The sequence below is a fragment of the Poecile atricapillus genome, chromosome Z, assembly GCF_030490865.1.
Source record: "Poecile atricapillus isolate bPoeAtr1 chromosome Z, bPoeAtr1.hap1, whole genome shotgun sequence".
In the NCBI taxonomy this organism is placed as follows: domain Eukaryota; kingdom Metazoa; phylum Chordata; class Aves; order Passeriformes; family Paridae; genus Poecile; species Poecile atricapillus.
The window spans coordinates 123240212-123258741 of NC_081289.1; the positions used below are offsets into that span (position 1 = coordinate 123240212).

General features: G+C 42.2%; 1 protein-coding gene across 1 annotated transcript in view; it reads right to left on the reverse strand.

Annotated features, from left to right (window-relative positions):
* The window catches only part of HOMER1 (homer scaffold protein 1), an 85796-nt gene extending 73122 nt beyond the window's left edge, over nucleotides 1-12674 (reverse strand). The window contains exon 1 of the mRNA XM_058827805.1: nucleotides 12546-12674. Within this exon, the coding sequence (XP_058683788.1) occupies nucleotides 12546-12550 (5 nt within the window). The 5' untranslated portion in view covers nucleotides 12551-12674. The remainder of the gene's footprint in view (nucleotides 1-12545) is intronic.
* Nucleotides 12675-18530: the final 5856 nt, after the last annotated feature.

Genomic DNA, 18530 nt, shown 5'->3' on the forward strand with positions numbered 1-18530 from the left:
TGAAAATTAAGCCAGACTTCATGGAGCCACTTAGGTGCTCTTGCTGAGTCACAGATAGGTAGAAACAGCACCTTGCAAGGTCTTTGATGTTAATCATAGTGGTGGGTGGGATTTAAGGGTCATAAGACAACAGTGGCAGAAATACCACCCAGAGCAGCAGATTCACAAAATTGATAGACCGAAACTCTGTGCTTTGTCCTGACATAAAAGCATAACATGGTCTGAAAATCAACACCTTCTGTTCTAAAGTTTGGTTAGATCAATTTAGTGGCTTAAAAATAAAACCCTTCAGCAGCACTGACAGCAAGTGTCAGCATGCACATGTAGTGCAGTATGAAAGAAGTGAGAATAGAGGGATGGCATTAGGACGTGAAGCTATGTGCAGTAAGAGTGGCAATCCCACATCATCTGAAATTCCATAAAATACAGCGGAGTTCAATAAACAATGTAAACACAGTATTTTCTGATTTAATATTCAGTGTGATTTTGCACACTCCATCAAGTCTCATCATTTCATATGACAAGAATATCTGTTCTGATGGCTTTATTTCATAACTATGGAGCAAAGTGGCAAAGCTGGGGCTTTTGACAATAGACTGATGAAAATTCTGAAACCTAGAAAATAATAGAAGAAATACAAAATCACAGAATCAAGTCATCATGTGTTTCCATTGAGATAAAGGGCAATTATATGGTAAATAGTGATATCGTTTAAAAATGAGTCTAACTGCTGTTTTTCCAATCATCTTTGACTTTGAGAGACAACGCTAAAATAATAATAATCATAATTAATCATAATTTTGTTGTTATTAGGACTAGATGTCTTGACAATTTGTTAACAGAAAAACCAAGGAATACATACCTTCCTTGTTAATTACTCCACATTTGGAATTTGTCTCAAAGATATGTCTATACTAAAAAGCAGTTTCCTCATTTGGCACCACAGTCTTTAGGAACTTCTCTTTGTTTCTTAATAGCTTTAATTCGCCTCCTTAGTTTAATTTGCTCTAAACTTCCATTTTGCTTCCCTGTAGAGCTTCATACAGAAACAGTCACAAGTCCTTACCACTTCTCACCAACCATATCCACTCCATCTTTTTCCAGATCTCCAGGTTATTAATTTTGACGTGCCTTCTCCATGTGAAGAATTTTTCCTTTAGTGGGCCTGGCACTTGTCATGCCTTTCATTTCCAGCTTAAAACCCACAAACAACATTATCTGACATTAAGGATTTGTCAGTTAACAGTCAGTTTTAAGAGCTTGTGCACTTAACACTCAAAAATAATCACCCTGAAATAAACTACTAGCAGAACTACATGCTGACTGCAGACACCTCAGTGCTGAACTCATGCTTCTACAAACACCAGTGGAAGTATCAGAACTTACACAAGGAGGGGCTAAATAGACATGCATTTCATCACCAGCACCTGATCTTCAAACAGTTTGCAATCTCAACCAGACTGCTACAGCTGCATGCTAAGTTTCAAAGGAAAAACAAAATCACTGGTTCACATCCAAAGATGAGAATTGCATCATTTTATTTGCATCAAGGAACTGAATTAGACTCCTAGAATGGTAAAAAAATAATTTTATATTTATAAATAACAAATCAATTTGAATTACCCATTAAGAACTACAGGAACTATAAAGACTCCTTCATTCCCTTTGAGCATATTATTACCATGCTAACAAGTTTCTCCCTTCTGATAACTAACAGCTGAGTAAACACTATTGAATTTTGGATGCAGTGGTTGAACCTATATTGACCTGTAACTGAGTCCCAGGTCTGTTTCTCTGATTGTTCACAGCACACTTACACCAAACATTCTGAGACACCCAAATACCATTACTGACAGGCAATGCAGTTTGCTCATTGGATCACTGAAGGTATTCCCAAGATTACTTCAAATCCTATCTCTCCCATTGACATGCCTCGCACTGTCAAGTAACCTCCCACTGTAGTGAGATGCAAAATAATGATAAAGGGCACAATCCAATTTTAAATATGCTAGTATGAACACACTGTGCACAGAGCAAAGAGCACTCTGCACAGCTCACTACAACAGCTGACAAGGGGAAAGTTATACAGGTCTGTACAGTAAGCATCAGTCAAGGAATTGTACCAAGTGCAGTGCCATGTGGATGAACCCCAACAGGCAGAGAAACCTGGATAGCCACACCTGGACTAGGCTGTTCATTCCACTGATAAGTAGTTCATGAGTGGAGAGCAGTCAATATTGTCTACACAACTTCAGCAAGGCTTTTGACACCATTGCTCACAATATCCTCGTACACAAATTCAGGAAGTGTGGACTGAATAAGTGGACAGTGAGCTTGATTGGGAACTGAGTGAATGGCAAATCCCAGAGTGTCAAAATCAGTGGCAAAGTTGGAGGCCTGCCCCTAGTGGTGTCCCCCAATGACAGTATTTTCAATACTGGGCCCTAAATTTTTTAACTTGTTCATTCTTGACCTGTAAAAAGGGACAGATTTCCCAGCAAATTCAGTTATGATACTATGCTGGGAGGAGTGACTGACATCCCAGAGTGCTGTGCAGCCCTTCAGAAGGACCTCGACAGGATGGAAAGACAGGCAGAGAAGAGCAATCTGATATTCAGCAAAGGCAAATACAGGGTCCTGCACCTGGGGAGAAATAACCCCAGGTACTTTGGGGTGACCTGCTGGGGTGCAGCTCTGCAGAGAAGAACCTGGGGGTCCTGGTGGACAACAAGGTGTCCATGAGCCAGCAGTGTGTCCTGGTGGCCAAGAAGGACAATGGGACCTTGGGGGGCATTAGGAAGAGCATTGCCAGCAGGTCATGGAAGGTGATCCTGCCCCTGTACTCATCCCTGGTGAGGTCTCACCTGGAGTGCTGTGTCTGGTTCTGGGCTCCTCAGGACAAAAGAGGCATGGAGCTCTTGGAGTGGGTCTAGCAGAGGCCATAGAGATGATGAAGGGTCTGGATCATCTCTCTTATGATGAAAGACTGAGGGAGCTGGGGCTGTTCAACATCAAGAAAAACAACTGAGAGATGATCTCATCAATGTATACAAGTATTGGAAGGAAGGGTGTCAAGACAATGGACCAGAGGTAGAATACCTTCTCAGTGGTGCCAAGCGATTGGACAAGAGGCAATGGCAGACACTGATGCCCAGAAAGTTCCACCCGAACATGAGGAAGAATTTATTTGCTGTGCAGGTGACCATGTGCTGGAACAGATTGCCCAGAGCGGGTGTGGAGTCTCCCTCACTGGAGATACTCAAGAACTGTCTGGACACAATCTTGTGAAATATACTCTGTTTGGGACGACACTGCTTGAGCAGAGAAGTTGGACAACATGACCCACTCTGGTCCCTTCCTATTTGACCCATTCTCTGATTCTGTGAAGATGACAGTTCTAGAAACATAAAACAGCATCAGTACCACCCTTGGGTGTTTACTTTGAAATAGCATTTCCTCACTGACAGCTCATGCACTTACTTTGATTGTGCTGGCGCAAGCTGGTAAAGACGAAGTATTATGTGTTGTACTAGAATTAGATTAGCAACCACTTTGCAAACACTTCAAAATTTAGCTTATACTTCTGAAAGACACTTACAATGACCTTAGTTCTGACCCCAAGATAGCAGGTGGGTGTCACAGCTTTACTCAGATGAAAATAATTTTTAAAAAACAGGTCTCAAAACACTGCTTAGTGTTTTCTGAGCAAAAAAATGGATACCATACAGTTGGTGCAGAAGTTTTGGCTCAAATTGCCTACTTTAGAGGCCTGTATTTACCAGCTCAATAAAAATAGCAAAAAAATGCATGCTACTATAGTTAAGTATCTAATCAAAGTACAAGAACCAGTGTTTGTTAAGAGCTAGTTATTTCAGCATGACCTTTTTTTTATGAACAACTTTCCTTAAATGTTACCTGAATGAACTGGTAGGGTTCCATGTCCACAAAACCTATGTGTGAAAAAAGAACTAGAAAAGCCTCCCTCACCCCTACCTGTGCATAAATATCAGAACAGATATGAAATGTAAGAAACCAAGCCCCAGTGTTTCTGTATCCATGAAATAAACAGTGGCAAAAACCAAGCAGGTCCATTAGCTACTTACAGAAACACTTGCACTGCAAAGTCAGTTTTAAAGAAAGTTGCATTTAAGAACATTTTATGGCTGTATGCTAAACATGGTATAGTCTTCCCAAACTGGAGAACTTAGGTGCTTACATAGTTGTGTCCAAAAGAGATTTAACTGATATCAACTTAACTAGTATCAAATACTAGTCCATGTAGCAGAAACTGCCATTTCCCACTCACTAACAGGCTTTGCATTTACAGACTGGTTAATATAGTAAATAGAATGCTTTGAGCAGGAAGTACTTATACCATAGTTAGTTGCAAAAATTTTTCCAGTGTTACTAGCAAATGAAAAGTAACAGTTTTTCAGGAAGACAAACAGCACAGATACAAGAAAAAATTATCTAGGGTTCCCTGAATAAGTGAAGTCTTGGGTTTTACAACAACATTAGCCAGTGGCAGAAGTACCAAGACAAAAAGACAAACATGAAGGTGGACCAGAAGGTAACATCTACAAGATCTAGATGTAGATTCTGTATGTAAAGGCTGACTTAGTGGAAAGGATTTGAGGAGTATCATGTCCATCTCTGAGCACTCAAGACAGGCAGTATTCTTTAAATGTTAGTATTCTTTAAATGTTAGATTGGCTGTTGTTACTAAGGAGGAGAAGGGCTCTGTAAGTATATTTTAATGCCAAATAAAATTGTTCCTTGTAAGAACAATTGGGGAAGAAACAGAACGTCTTTCTTTGTCTAAGAACTTCACCCCAGAATAACATTAATTCTCCACTTCTGCTAACAATAAAAGTGGCATATGGAAAAGGACCGTACAATACTCTTTATAATTCCATCCCAGTAACAGAACTATTCTATTGTTGCAGTCTGATTTTAAAAACTATAAATAATACGGACAAAAGAGGAAGTTTTGTTGGTTTTGTTTTAAATTTCTATGTCACATTTAAGATCACCATATACACAATTCTAAGGAAAAACTACTTCAGATCTCAAGTGGCCCATTAAGATACACTGTAAGAGACATGGGCAGCATTCACATTCAGATATGAGGTTATCTTAGGGAATCTAGTGTTCAGCGCTCATTTCACAAAATCCAGCCAAAATGGACATTATTTTATCATGTACTTCAGCACCTGTGTCTTTTTCATGAAAACTTCTCAAAGATCCTTTGAGTTTTACTATCATGCGTAGCCAGACATACCATCTGAGCTGTGCAGTATTTCTGAGAACCCTGAGTACCTAGGACTCAAATCAGCAAGATACTATCTATTCCTAAGCACTGCTAATTGTTTCCTAGTAAAAATCAATTCCTCCATATGTCTAGATGTAGAAAAGGGACATACACTCAAACATTGAAAAAGCACTTGGAAATCAGTATCCAGAAACTGAAAGTAAGTTAATCCAACAGAAGCGTTCCTGCTTAATTGCAGGTTAACTCCTTTAGTCACACACAGTCAGTGAAAGACCCAAGTAGTGCAAAAGCACAGGTGTTCTGAAAAAGCTAATCATCCAAATATCTTCTTAGGACCCCAGTTTACTGCATACAGTTATTTGACAACAGAGATACACAGCACATATTATTGCATATGCTTATTTTTGTTAGCATGAAAAGTACTCTAAGAAATCTGCTATAGCTGTGTACTTCACAGTAAGTCATAACGGAGAAAATAGTGTTTTCTCCAATATCACATACTACATTTTTTCAGAATTTTGTACAGACAAGCCAGGGCTAGCAGTCTGTTGGAAATGAATATGCCTACGAAGTAGGCATAAGAATTGTGAGAATACATGTCAAAGATGACTTATTTCACCAATACTTCTCTGTAAAGTGTTGTCCATTTAAAGCTCATTCTTCAGTTTTCAAAAGTCACAGAAGATCTCATGTCCTGTTACGTGAAGAGTTTCAAGATTAACTATGGATCCAAGACTACAACAGACTATTTTAAAAGCACTTTAAAAACCCAAATTCTATACCCAGCCATATTACCTATTATGGTTTGGGCTGAATGAATGGTTTGTTTGGGTTTGTCTGTAGTATTGTTTTGTTTTACTACAAAATACACTACTCAAAGGGTAAAATAATACCATTTCTCAATAAGCTGAGATTCAACCTAGTGGATAGTCACAATAAACCCTTTCCAGACCTGAGCTTCAAAACTGAGGAGAAAAATTCAACAGGGGTAGATCTGAGTTCAGGCCTATTTAAACATTTGCCAACACAATAAACAGACACTGCTGTAGGAAAAGGTAGGTCTATCCCAGCTGCAGTAGCCCTTCCCTCATGCACACCCCTGTATTTGCAGCCGGCTAGGTTACAGTATTAACATAGCTCACAGCACAAACATTGGTGCTGTAGTAGACAAGTAGAAGAAGCAGTGCTTGCCTGCTGTGGTTCCCACCACTTGGTGGCAAGATCTGTTCAGGGTGTTGGCAAAGAGCACAACCACAAACATCAACAAAACAGTGCTTGTGAATCATTTGCATGTATGTGGAAGAAGAAGAAAAACCTGAGAGGAGCTATGTATTTCAAGTTCTCCCCTCCCATTACAGAAAACAAGTGATATAGTCTGCTTAAGTTAGCTAACTTGGTAACTGTAACTAAAAAAACTGGAAATCATGAATAGTTACTGGAAATGTCAATATATGCTTGTATCTGGCAACCCAGCATCATCTATTGCATGTTTAAACTGTATCTTCATAGACTAATTTTTTAATGATAACTGGCATTCATCACTACTTGCCACCAAAGAAGCATATCAGAGTGCAGTCTGTTGCCAGAAGCATGATTGTGATGCAGTTCCAGAAAATCAATACAGTATTGAAACAGAGTTCCATTACTTCACCAAATGGAGTAATGCCACTACCAGGACTCTGTGTAGATAAAACAGAGCTCAACACTGCATAGTGCAAGTACCAGGTAGAATAAACCCACAGCTCCCTCTAGCCTCTTCTCCCCTGTAATATTTCTGTCCTGAGCACAATACTAATTTTGGTGGAAATCATATGGCTGAGCCTTGGGAAATATAAAAATCTTGAAACAGAATGGGGAAAAGAAGTCTACCATCAAACCGGATACAAAAGCAGATTTTTCATAATGAAATACTTTCACACTCATTACACCTTACCTTTAAGATTGAATATATCTGAAAAAGCCTTGCAGGGAAGAACAGCACAAAACCCTGAATACGAACATTTGAAGCATGGTCTTCAAAAATTTTTTTACAGAAACCTCCCACCTAAATAGGGCTTTTAAATAGGGCATTTAAATACATGTTTCATGGTATCTTTAATAAAGAAGAAAAAAAATAGAGGTGGACTCTGGGATTTTTTTTTCCCATTAAATAATACAGCACACTTTCTTTGTTCACTGTCACAGTTAACTGTTACTAACACTATAATCACACATGGGGAAGCCTGAGAGTCTTCTCCAGTGCAAAACTACCTCAGATACAAAGTGCACATTGGTAAAACACAGACACACATACATATACTCATGCAAGGTCCGTTCCAGACCTAGTCGCAGCCTGGCTGGGTATGAACACATCACACTGATTTCCTTGCTAAGTACCTTTTAACTTCTGAATTAGCAGAGACCTTAGTCCTTAGTAACTACTTGAGGCCTCAACAGCTTCCAAATTACAGATATCTAAAGGAGAAAAAACACTAAGTTCTAGTCTTGTTGAATATCTGCATTGTTTATGTGGTCTGGAATACCTTGGAAAACCATAGCCTCAACTAAAGCAATGTCCAAGGCACCTACACTAATGAAAACTACCAGTAAACTAGTGTTATATCATAAGATAATGCTCTTCTCTGAAGTACACTACTGCATAGGCCCAGATTTGAAAGGCAATGATTTAAAGAGTGAGTAGCTAAGAGCCTTCAATCGAATTACAGTTTTATGAGACAGTCATGAAGAATAAACGTTTTGCAACAAAAATTTCCATAAAAGCGATATCTAAATTCTACTTAAAACATTTATTAACTAACAGACAGAAATACTCTGCTCAGCTCTAGTTAAGTGTCACTGCCTTCCCTGATTAGAATTGCTGATCTGCTGCAGAATTACACGCCATTGCAATCTCTGTGGCTCCAAGACTGTGTATTTCCTTAGATTCTGGCTCAACATCTAGTTGAGTCCTGCAAAGATAATAGTAACTGTGGTAGAGTAAGCATTGTTTTGGAAAAACAAATCACAAGAACACACACACAAAGAACACACACACATCTGATGCTTGCCTTGAGACACTGAGGATAAAAATCATCTCAATATGATGAATCTGAAGGACTTATTAGAAGAAGTAGGATTTCTTCTAAAGGGTTGGCCTTTCGATTTATTAAATCTTAATAGTGCATGGAAGTTCCAAAAAAGATCAATTGCAACTTTAAGACACTACAAATACCTTCACTAGATCAGCAATCATCCCCTCATGATGCTCAGGACACTCATTTATGTTTTGCCAAGCCAGAAGATCTGGCTGAGATTTCTCATGCTTGTTTTTAAGTCATAAAATGACTGTGACAGAATATAATTTAAGCATGGTAGAGGTCTACACATATTGTTCTCTGAAAAGTAGTTTATTAACCATTTCAGGCTGACTAACATGCAGTTTGTATTAGTATTTATATATTACTAATTCTTTACAGATAATCAAGTTTTGTTAGCATTATCTGTAGAACTTGTTAAACTCTCCATTCTGCTACAGAAGACAGCATAAACTACTTTGCTGCCATTGCTTTCACACAATAAGCATCTCATTTTACCCCTGAGACAGCAAGGTGGCCAGGAATTGCAGTAACGTTGAACTACTGCCAAGAAGCTACACCTGCTCTACTATCTGCAGTATTTCCGTGGAGCACAGCTGATGGAAGTGTTGCTAAAACAAAGTTTTGGGAAAGCTACCATTTAATCTTGTAGAAGGAAAACAGGTTAAAGAATTTGAGTCTGGACAAATTCAATGATCAATAATACTTCTGCCTCCCAACTGCTTTATAGTGTTCATGTCTTGTTACCCAGATATAGAAAGCAAACTGAAACATGTCAGGACAAGACTGTAGTTCGTCCTGTTCAAAGAAATGTGTTTGGCTAACTGCACATACTTCAAATAGTGTAAGATCTAGGAGTGGATCAACCAGTTACAGACTACCAAAAATTAAAATACTTATTTTTAGGCAAGTGCAGCACTAACAAGTATACCCAAAAATACTAATCTTTCTCAATATTCTCTAACCAGTTTAAGAACCCTAATATTCTAATTCTGCCATCTCAAACTGACACGTATCATAACCATCTTTACAAAGACAACATACTAAATATAGTCCAACAAAAGTGAAGATGAAGCCTTTATAAAGACACCTTGATTAACATGACATGACAGAGATGAGCACATCTTCCAGAAGCTTTTACCTTGTAATTCCTTATAATTCAGCATGAATGATGGAAAAAGCAAATAGCAAATTTAGATATTTGTCCACAGCCATCATGTAAAGGCCATCACATGAAGTAGTTATGGAGAGACTACCCATCATTAAATCAGGAATTAATACTAGATATTATGTTTAATAGGACATCATTTTCTGTATCCCTACCAGAATTCAGAGCTGTGCAGCTTCCCCATTGTGTCTGGAAAGAAGTGTATTCATTACACACCTAAACACCTGCATCACTGTCTCTACTTCCCCTGCTCACAGATCAAAGTACCAAGCAGTACCAATGACAAGAAAAATACAGCAATGGTTCCAGCTTGTAACACAGTACTTACCTGGTCAATGCATCCAATAGCCTAAGCTGCCAATATAAATCCTGAGTAGGCTTTAGAGCTGTTACTTGAGAATTTTTAATGCAATCAGACTTCTGCTCAAAGAAGACTGATTGTGCAATACTGACAATGAACACAGGAATACATGTTATCAACAAGGAACAGAACATAGTTCTTACACAAAATCTATGTTTCCCTATTAAAGAATGCTATAATGTATATGGTCAATCCAACAAAAGGTTGTCCACAACTGTTATATCACTCAACAGTAACTATTGATAAGAACTTGTCTTTATGCAACAGGAATGACGTACTGAGAGAAGAGAGACAGACTGGCAGATAGAGGAACAAGACTGGACAACCTCTGTCTGGCCTATATGATCCACAGGGCTTGATACACTTACCGTCTGTGAGATGAGAGACGTGTGCAGACATACAGGATACAGCACTAAGAAAGTGTCCTGAACTACTCTAAATTTCTCTAGTTTCAAAATTCCTAAAAAAATGTTTACTAGCAGCACTGGCCCAAGGCCCAGTTGGTTTCCACCACACATCCAGTGCATAATTACCTGGCCTGCTTGATGGTATTGCACATCCTGAACAGACTGAACTACACCAGCAGAACACTGAATTCTTCATTATATGAAAGGAGACTAAGAAAGCTCTTACTAGTTTGGCAAGCCAAATTCCCTCACCCAAGTTGTCTGTGTTCTAACCATTGAAACAGGTGAGCTCTCCACCAGCCAGGTACCACAGGATCAGTCTACAAGCTTACACAGCATAGCAGTACCCATTAAATACTGAATATAATACACAGACCATCATGTGACCCAGGTACATTGAATTACCAATGATTTTGCAACTTTATTCTAGAACGCTCAATTTTTAGACCTTAGTATAAATTATCAACTGCTGAATTAAAAGCCCAGTGCACCTTGGTGTAGAAATACTCTGAAATCCATGGGCATTTGCATTTAGAAATTAATACAAAACAGCTACCAAATCAAGACCTCTGCTCTGAACAATAACAAATGTCTGATACTTAACCAAAGATCCACTAAGTAAGTGCTGGCCCTGACTTGGGTGTGCTCACTCATATTTAGAGAGATGCAGCTTATCAGTAACACATGCCTACATTTCAGGGTTTGTCCTCCTTGTTAGAAGATGGTCTGCAAAGGAATTCTATAATGCAGTACCCCAAAGCATACTGTCTAAAACGTCTTTAAAATACTTGTTAGCAAATTTAGTCTTCTTGACCTTAAAGTGCCAAGATACTACTCAAGTCATCACACCAAAAACTGTGTTTTTTTAAGATTATTTCAGCTCTCTAAAGATAGGGACTTGTACTGTTAATATTAAGAAGCTGTGACACGAAAACACCAGGAGAAACTGGAGTTCTGGAGACAAAATGCTTGCTCCTCTTCAACAGTTCAGTGGATTTGTAACATGATATATCATATCTACAAACATGGTATTGATTTTAAATCAGTGAGAAGGTTTCCATTATTTTAATTTTACATAATCCCGTGTTGTGTTCAACTAGCATTTTTAAGTATATATCCCAAAAAATTACAATATCATTTAGACTTTTGGCAGAAACATCACTTTCTTGGATATGTAGACAGCTGCAAGTGTGGGTTTATTCTGTTTGAATTTTTTTAATGGAACAGAAGACAACAGAAAAATAAAAACTAGCCTAAAGAGTAAGGAGTCATTCTTTCCTGTATCTTGACCTGTGACCCCCAGTGATAGGACAGAGATAAGGATGAAGCTGTTATTGCAACACATGGAAGGAAGTTAATAAACTGAATTCAAATGTCCTAAACAGCTTGAAGAGACATCTGTGACTCCCACAGTAATATGCCAATTTCACATCCAAATTCTTAAATGGCCAAAATACAAGGGACATTATTTGTAACTTTTGTAGACTTCGAACTATTGTCATTAAATCTTATTAAAACAGCATCTTGCTAATGCTGCCTCTGTCTTGCAGATCATACCGGGTTTCTGTTGTTTTGGAACATGGACGAGTTTCCATTCCACTGTCAGACAAGTCCAGTAGTATGAATTATTTTTTTCACTCTATACAAATTCCTAAGGATAGGACTATGGAAAGTTTTCATAGGAATCTATGTTACATTTTTACCTACCAATTTATATGATATCTGACTGATTTTATAGATTTTATTCCTTCTCATTTCCTGAAGCTCTCAAGTGGATTCTCCAGTTTACTAAGGAACCTGCTGTGAAGCCGATTTCCCTAGAGCCTTCAATTTATTGAGAAATTCCCACGTTCGATATTCTTTGAAGACTCCACAAGAGTGAAAGCGAGCCTTCGCTGTTCCGGAATTTCACCCTAGCGCACTGAGTTTAAAGCACTCGTTTTCTGGACTGAAAATCACCTAACAACCCGGGAAAGGTCCTCATGGTGGGGAACTGGGAGCCGAGACGGCTCTTCCAGAATTCCGATGTGACTACGGCGGAGATAAACCTCTGCAGATCGCGGTGCGCCCCTCACGGATCGCACTGCTCTTCCCTCACCGGGCTGATGCATGGCACTGAATGCAGCAGGATTCCTGCTGCTAGCGCACCCCGCCAGTGAGACCCCTCGACTTCGTGCGCATCCAGCAGCGCCCACAGCTCCACGGGCGGCCGCTCCCACCCCCAGACCCGGCACCAGCCCGGCGGCCCCCGCGACATCCTTACCCCATGGCGGCCGGCAGCGCCTGGCACCGGTGGTGCCGCGTCCCCGGGGCGCTCCTCGCCGCGCCGGCAGCTCTGCAGCCCCGTGGCGGCGGGGCTGCTGCTCTTGGCTCGCCGCAGCTGCCGGGGGCCGAGCGGGGCCGCCCGCGCCCTAGGGAGCGCCCCCCGCGGGCCGGGCTCCCATGGCCACCGGCCCCGCCGGGCGCCCGCAGGCAGCGGCTCCGGCTCCCGGGCGGGCGGCAGCGGTGGCTTCGGGGGCGGACGGGTCCCCTCCTGCAGGCGAACGGGGAGGCGCTCGCCTTTTCCGCGAGAGACTGGCAGCAGCTGCGGCGCTTCTCGCCGGGACGTGCGCGGCCGCGGAGGGTTCCGTGTGCCTCAGAGGCGGAGCGGGATGGGGCAGGCGGTGCGCACAGAGCTCCACGCCGCCGCTCCCCCTAGCACCGCCGCCAGCAGCGTGGCGGGCACGGATGCATTTTCCCGAGAAGGCAGAGCGACCCGTGGCACCGGCGAGGGCATCGGACTCCCGGCGAGAGGCCGCTACCGACGAGCTGCGGCCGCGCGCCGCCCGCGGACAGCGGGGCGCCGCGTTCCCCCGATCCGCCCGCCCGCCCACCCCCGGCTGCGGAGATGCGGGGCACCGCTCCTCCTTCCCGCGGCGGCGGGCCCGCTCCTCGCCGTCACGCCTTCTTCTGCAGCGAGCGGGCGGGCATCGTCCTGGGGCGCGGCGGATCGGTCACTGACAGCGGGCGGCGGGAGGGGCTGCCGCCGCCGAGCCCGCGCTGTTCTGCGGCGGGGCCGCGGGCTCAGTCCCGCCGGTGGGACAAGAGGGAGGGAGCGATGGCCGTCTCAGGCGGTGCCCGGCTGCTCCGGCGCCACCGAGCCGCTGGATGTGCCCGCTCGCATCCCCCGCCTCCGCCTCACACCTCCGCCACCGCCCGCTCGTCCCCTCGCGGTGGGCAGGCGCAGCCGCCGCGCGGAGCCCGCTCCTCCGTCCCGCTCCTCCTCCTCGGGGAACGGGAAGGGAAGGGAAAAGAAAGGAAAAGGCGAGAAGAGCGGAGTAGAGCCGCGCCCTGCCCTACAGCCCCGCGCCGCACACAGCCAGCGCGTTCCTGCCCGCGGCGGCACCTGCTCGCTCTGCCTCCATCCTCCGCCCGGGGAGCTTTAAATAGAACACGTCACCGCGCTCCCCTACGCACCAACGTCACGCCCCGCTCCCGGCGCTGACGTCACCGGGGTGCGGAGGATGATGTCAGAGTGGTCCACGCCGCCGGAAGCTCTTCTATAATAGGGAACGGCGGTGGGGGGAGAGCGGAGCGGGGAGGGCTCGGGGTGCTGGCGGCGCCCGGGCCGCCTCCTCCCGCCCCCGGCCCCTGCGGCGCCGTCTCCACGGCAACGCCGCGCCCGGCGGCTCGGCGGGGAGAACCGGTGTCACGGAGTCACGGGCGAAGGCGGCGCGGATCCCTCTCCGGAACGTGGCTACTGCAACTTCCCAGCCCTCCGCCTTGCCAAAACATGGGTCCGCGTCCCGCTGCTCTGCAGACGCTGCACATAACACAGACAGCGTTACCGGAAAAAAGGGGAAGAATTGCGGCAGCCATTCTAAAATTGTCCCCCCAAAAATGTAGAGTCGAGCACATCCACGCTAGTACTATCGAAAAGAAAGAGTCAGCACTGTAAGCTGGATAGGACACACAATATTTGGCTGAGTTCTTCACTTGTGCCATGAAAACAGCATGCTTCTAATCCATCACTTGCCCAAGCTCCAGCACCATGTACTATCTTGCAGAGATACACCTCATCTTAAGTTCTGCAAATACTTCCATTAACTCCCTGAGATTCCATCAACTTGTAAACATGAGGTTTAACTACTCAGTACACTGACAGTGACATTGGGATTCCCCAGGTGGAACATACTCCTTGCTAGGGTGTCTTTCAGTGTTCTCATTGCATTTTCTGCTTAAGTGAGGTTGTAGCTACTAGAAGCTACATACATATAGAGGCATACTAAACTACAATGAGCATAAGAGGAAGATACTGATACTACACTAGGTGCCAATCTCTCATAAAAATTGAAGAAGCTCAGAATATTCCCAATGTGTGTTACAGAATTTAAAGTATGATAAAATCAACCATGTTAACGCCGTTGCTTTAACAAAGGGTTGTTTGTCCTCTCATAAAACCTCTATTATTTAGGACCAAGTGTATCCCAGAAGAGGCTGGAATAAAAGACAGCATTCACCTAACAATCTAATCTTTCTAGAGTCAGGATGCACATTTACAAAATATTTTAATCTTCAGATGCATATTTTACAGACTCTTGTTTCAACATTTTGACCTCTAAAAGTAATCAGCTATGGGAAAAGAAAGGATGACAAATTAAATATCAAGACAAACCTCCTCCAATCACAATCATAGGAAACCCAGCATGAATCATTACTATGGGAGTAGCAGCAAGGCATACTGCCTCACGAGGCAGAAAAGAACAGCTTCCTCAGTTGCCCATTTCTCATTTCCCACACACCACCTCATAAGCTAAAGGCACTGAGCTAAGACTTTAGTTTGAGTGACAGCAGTCTGAGGTTTGTTGTTTGCAATGCTAAGAACCTGCACAGTTTTGATGAGGCTGCATAATTTCGCTGGACTGCAACTGCTGTGGTTGAGCCTCACCTGCTGGCTCTGAAACATGAAATTCTATGCATTTTCCACTAAAATTAAAACTATGTGTGCAGGCTTCTATCATAAAACAGAGGTACTCTCTGGTGTTGGGATAGGGGGGAAGATGGAGATCCACAACTATTCTTTCTTCTGTATTAGAGTGAAAAACATAAAAATTAATGCCAACTAGGCAAGCATAAACAAAAAGTAGCTTATATGTATGTATTCACTGATGTCAACTAGCTATATTCATTAGCTTCTAAAAGTCTGAAATGATACTCATGCGGTAATGGCAGGTCAACAGCAAGGAAACTAGGGCTTTAATTTTATATATGAGTAACTGTTGCATCAATTTTATTCTTTCACTCAAGCTCACACACTAATGCAAATGCTTTAGTATTTCATTATGTTCACAGTATTTTGTTTAGATATCACAGATGATTCCATCTGTCTCTGCCTTTCAACTTGTTCACATATTTGTCTTGCATGAAGTCTACTTTTCTGCAGTATGGGTACAAACCCAGAAATCCCAAGAATGAAGGTAAAAGAGAAAAAATATAAAAGAAGACAAATACACACTGAATACTGGGGTAAAGAATAGTGTGTTCACTTGAGAATAAGAGGTGTGAACAGAATCACAGACAAAGAAACATGTGGAATATCAAGAATGTCTTTACTGACTTGTGAAATAAACGAACTGTATATTTCATGCACTTCTGTAAGTAATAAAATATGAATACTGGGAAAGATAAGATCCTGGGTAAGGGAACAGAACTGTAGGGACAAAGAAAGTGTCACTTCAAGAAAATCTGATGATTTTTTTAAAAGTTTTTTTCATTCTTAATTCTTCGTCTTAACAGTTTTTATTTATTATTACATTTAAGGGCAGAAAGTCCACCTTATTAATTACTTTTCTTCCATATTTACTGCTAGTTTGAGAACTGCCTCCAGTTCTGACAGGTTTCTCTAAGGTTTAAGCTTTGTCTCAATGACACCCTTTTACAGTCTTGATTAGTTTCCAGGTTGATTGTGTTAACATTATTTGTCTTGTGGAAAAAGCCTCTGTTTATACTTGCCGAGCTTACTGAAATCCCTTTTCTGTCTTGCCATTCCCCAGATTAATATATGATAGAAAAACATGGTGATCTATGTCAGCTAAGGCAGAACTGTATATATAGATACAAAGTAAGCAAGCCAAGTGATTAATCATAGATATTAATAGGAGAAATACACAATCACCTCATCTTGAAGTCTGAAGTGATAAAACATGGAGAATTTTAGCAGTGATGACAAGACTTTTAGCTCTAAGTTAATTGCTTTGGGGTTTTTCCCCTGCTATTTTGGAGCACTTCTTTGTCTAGTGCACTTTGATGAAGGCAGTCTTGAGCATGCCTGGAAACCGTCAGCAGCTCAGAGCCTGTTTTTTCAGAAAAATATCAAGTAATGCCACAGTCAAATAAGAGACGGATGGCTTCAGGCAAGGCAAAGCACAGGGTGGTGCAGGAGAAAGAGTGTAATTTTGCAGAGTTGAAGTAGCATCTTCCTGGCATGTATATTCGTAGCCAGCTACTGAACTGCCAAACCCTGTTCTGATACCCTTGCCCAGGATGGCCAACCAGCTGGGGCAACACCTGCAAACTTGGCAGCAATTACAGGTATCTCTGAAAGGAATGCTACTTTGAGTCTCTCAGTGGGATACCTGTAGATGGAAAAAAACCCCAGATGGCTGTGCTGTCTGAATTTCAAGCCTGCTGTGTATCAACATGGCCACTGTCCTGCTCAAAGTCCTGGAAGAGAAGAATTACAGAGCTGGAACATCAAGAAGCACTACAAAGGTCTGCATTTTGCCAAACTTTGTATGGTTACTTTACCTTACTTGTGGTTATTTTTTCTCCATGCAAAACCAGATCTGCACCACTTGATTGCACACTGGCTAGGAGCTACCATTCCCATGGAAAAGACAGGAGAATACCATTAAACTATACTAAGCAGTGGAAAGACCTGAACTGCAATTGTTCAGGTCCAGTTGACACACTCAAAACAAATGAATTCTAGCTGCAGCAAAACCATAAAGAAACTGTTAAAGGGTTGTTTAGGGAACCTTGGAGCAATTATTGGCCAACCAAAATTGGCTTGTTTGGTTAATGAAAGTAAAATCCAATATGACATATTATTATGCTCTCCAAATATTTTGGGTGAGGTTAATACAAGCAAGGGAGCAAAAAGAGCTACTAAATGACAAAAGAATTAACAAGTGTAAACCTTCTATAAATGTTTTTTCTGGTACTCCAAAGGTTATTTCTCTTCAAGAAGCTCATACATTCAGGAGTAGCCTTCCTAAACAAGGAATCCCAAAGAAGGACTGGGTGCAAAAGAAGCAATGACTGAAAAGTAATCACATATGGCAGCCATCTCTGACTCCATCTGGGAGAAGGTAGAGGTAACTAAGGACATAGACATCTTTGCTACAGCAGCTCACAGCTTGCAGATACTGCTTCCTTCACAGCTCTGGGCTCGGTACTACTGCTCCTCCCTTACATCAGCTATTTTGTTCTGTTCATTTGTACTGTTTTTTCAATACCAGGTGAGTTTAAATTCTATAATCCCTAAGGAAACCGAGGATGTTTATTCCCATGGAAGGTGAGGGAACCAGCACCTCACACTTGCCCTACTTCTCATCCATTGCTGCTATTTAATGTCTCCTTCCATCTCCTACTCCTTTATATCTTCTTCTTGCCCTCCTTTCTCCTGTCTAATCACAAATTTCTCTCCCCACACACATGATTCTTTCAGTGAGTGGGATCACTTCTCCATCATTTTCCCTTGCAGGATCTGCATTTAATATATATGTGGATAAAAGAGGGGAGGAGAGTAAATGTCATCCTCTTCCCTAAGCCCAAGGTTTTTGTCTGAATTTTCATCAGTCTAGAATAAACTTCACTGTTATATCAGGTGGGCCTGGAGGGATTCTGGACCAATTTTACAACCACTGTTTTTTCTCCTGGAATAGATGAAGAAACATAAGGGTTGTCTTATATTCAAGTAAATGTGGTACTCTCAAACTAAGACTAGATTTGATTTTGAAAGAAACTGTATGACATAATTCCCTGAAATGCCTTATGGTCCAATATTTCTAACTCTGTGCTGTTGCCAGTGAATGCTAATTTTCCAGCACCCACTTCCAACATTTCATTGTCTTGCCACCAGAAATGTATTGCACATCTCCTACACAGCTCTGTGGCAGTACACCCCTACTGGAATTTTTTTAAAGGTACTGATCCCTGACTAATGCTTTTATTTCTTACTTAGGTTTATCAGTGACTGTTACTTCCT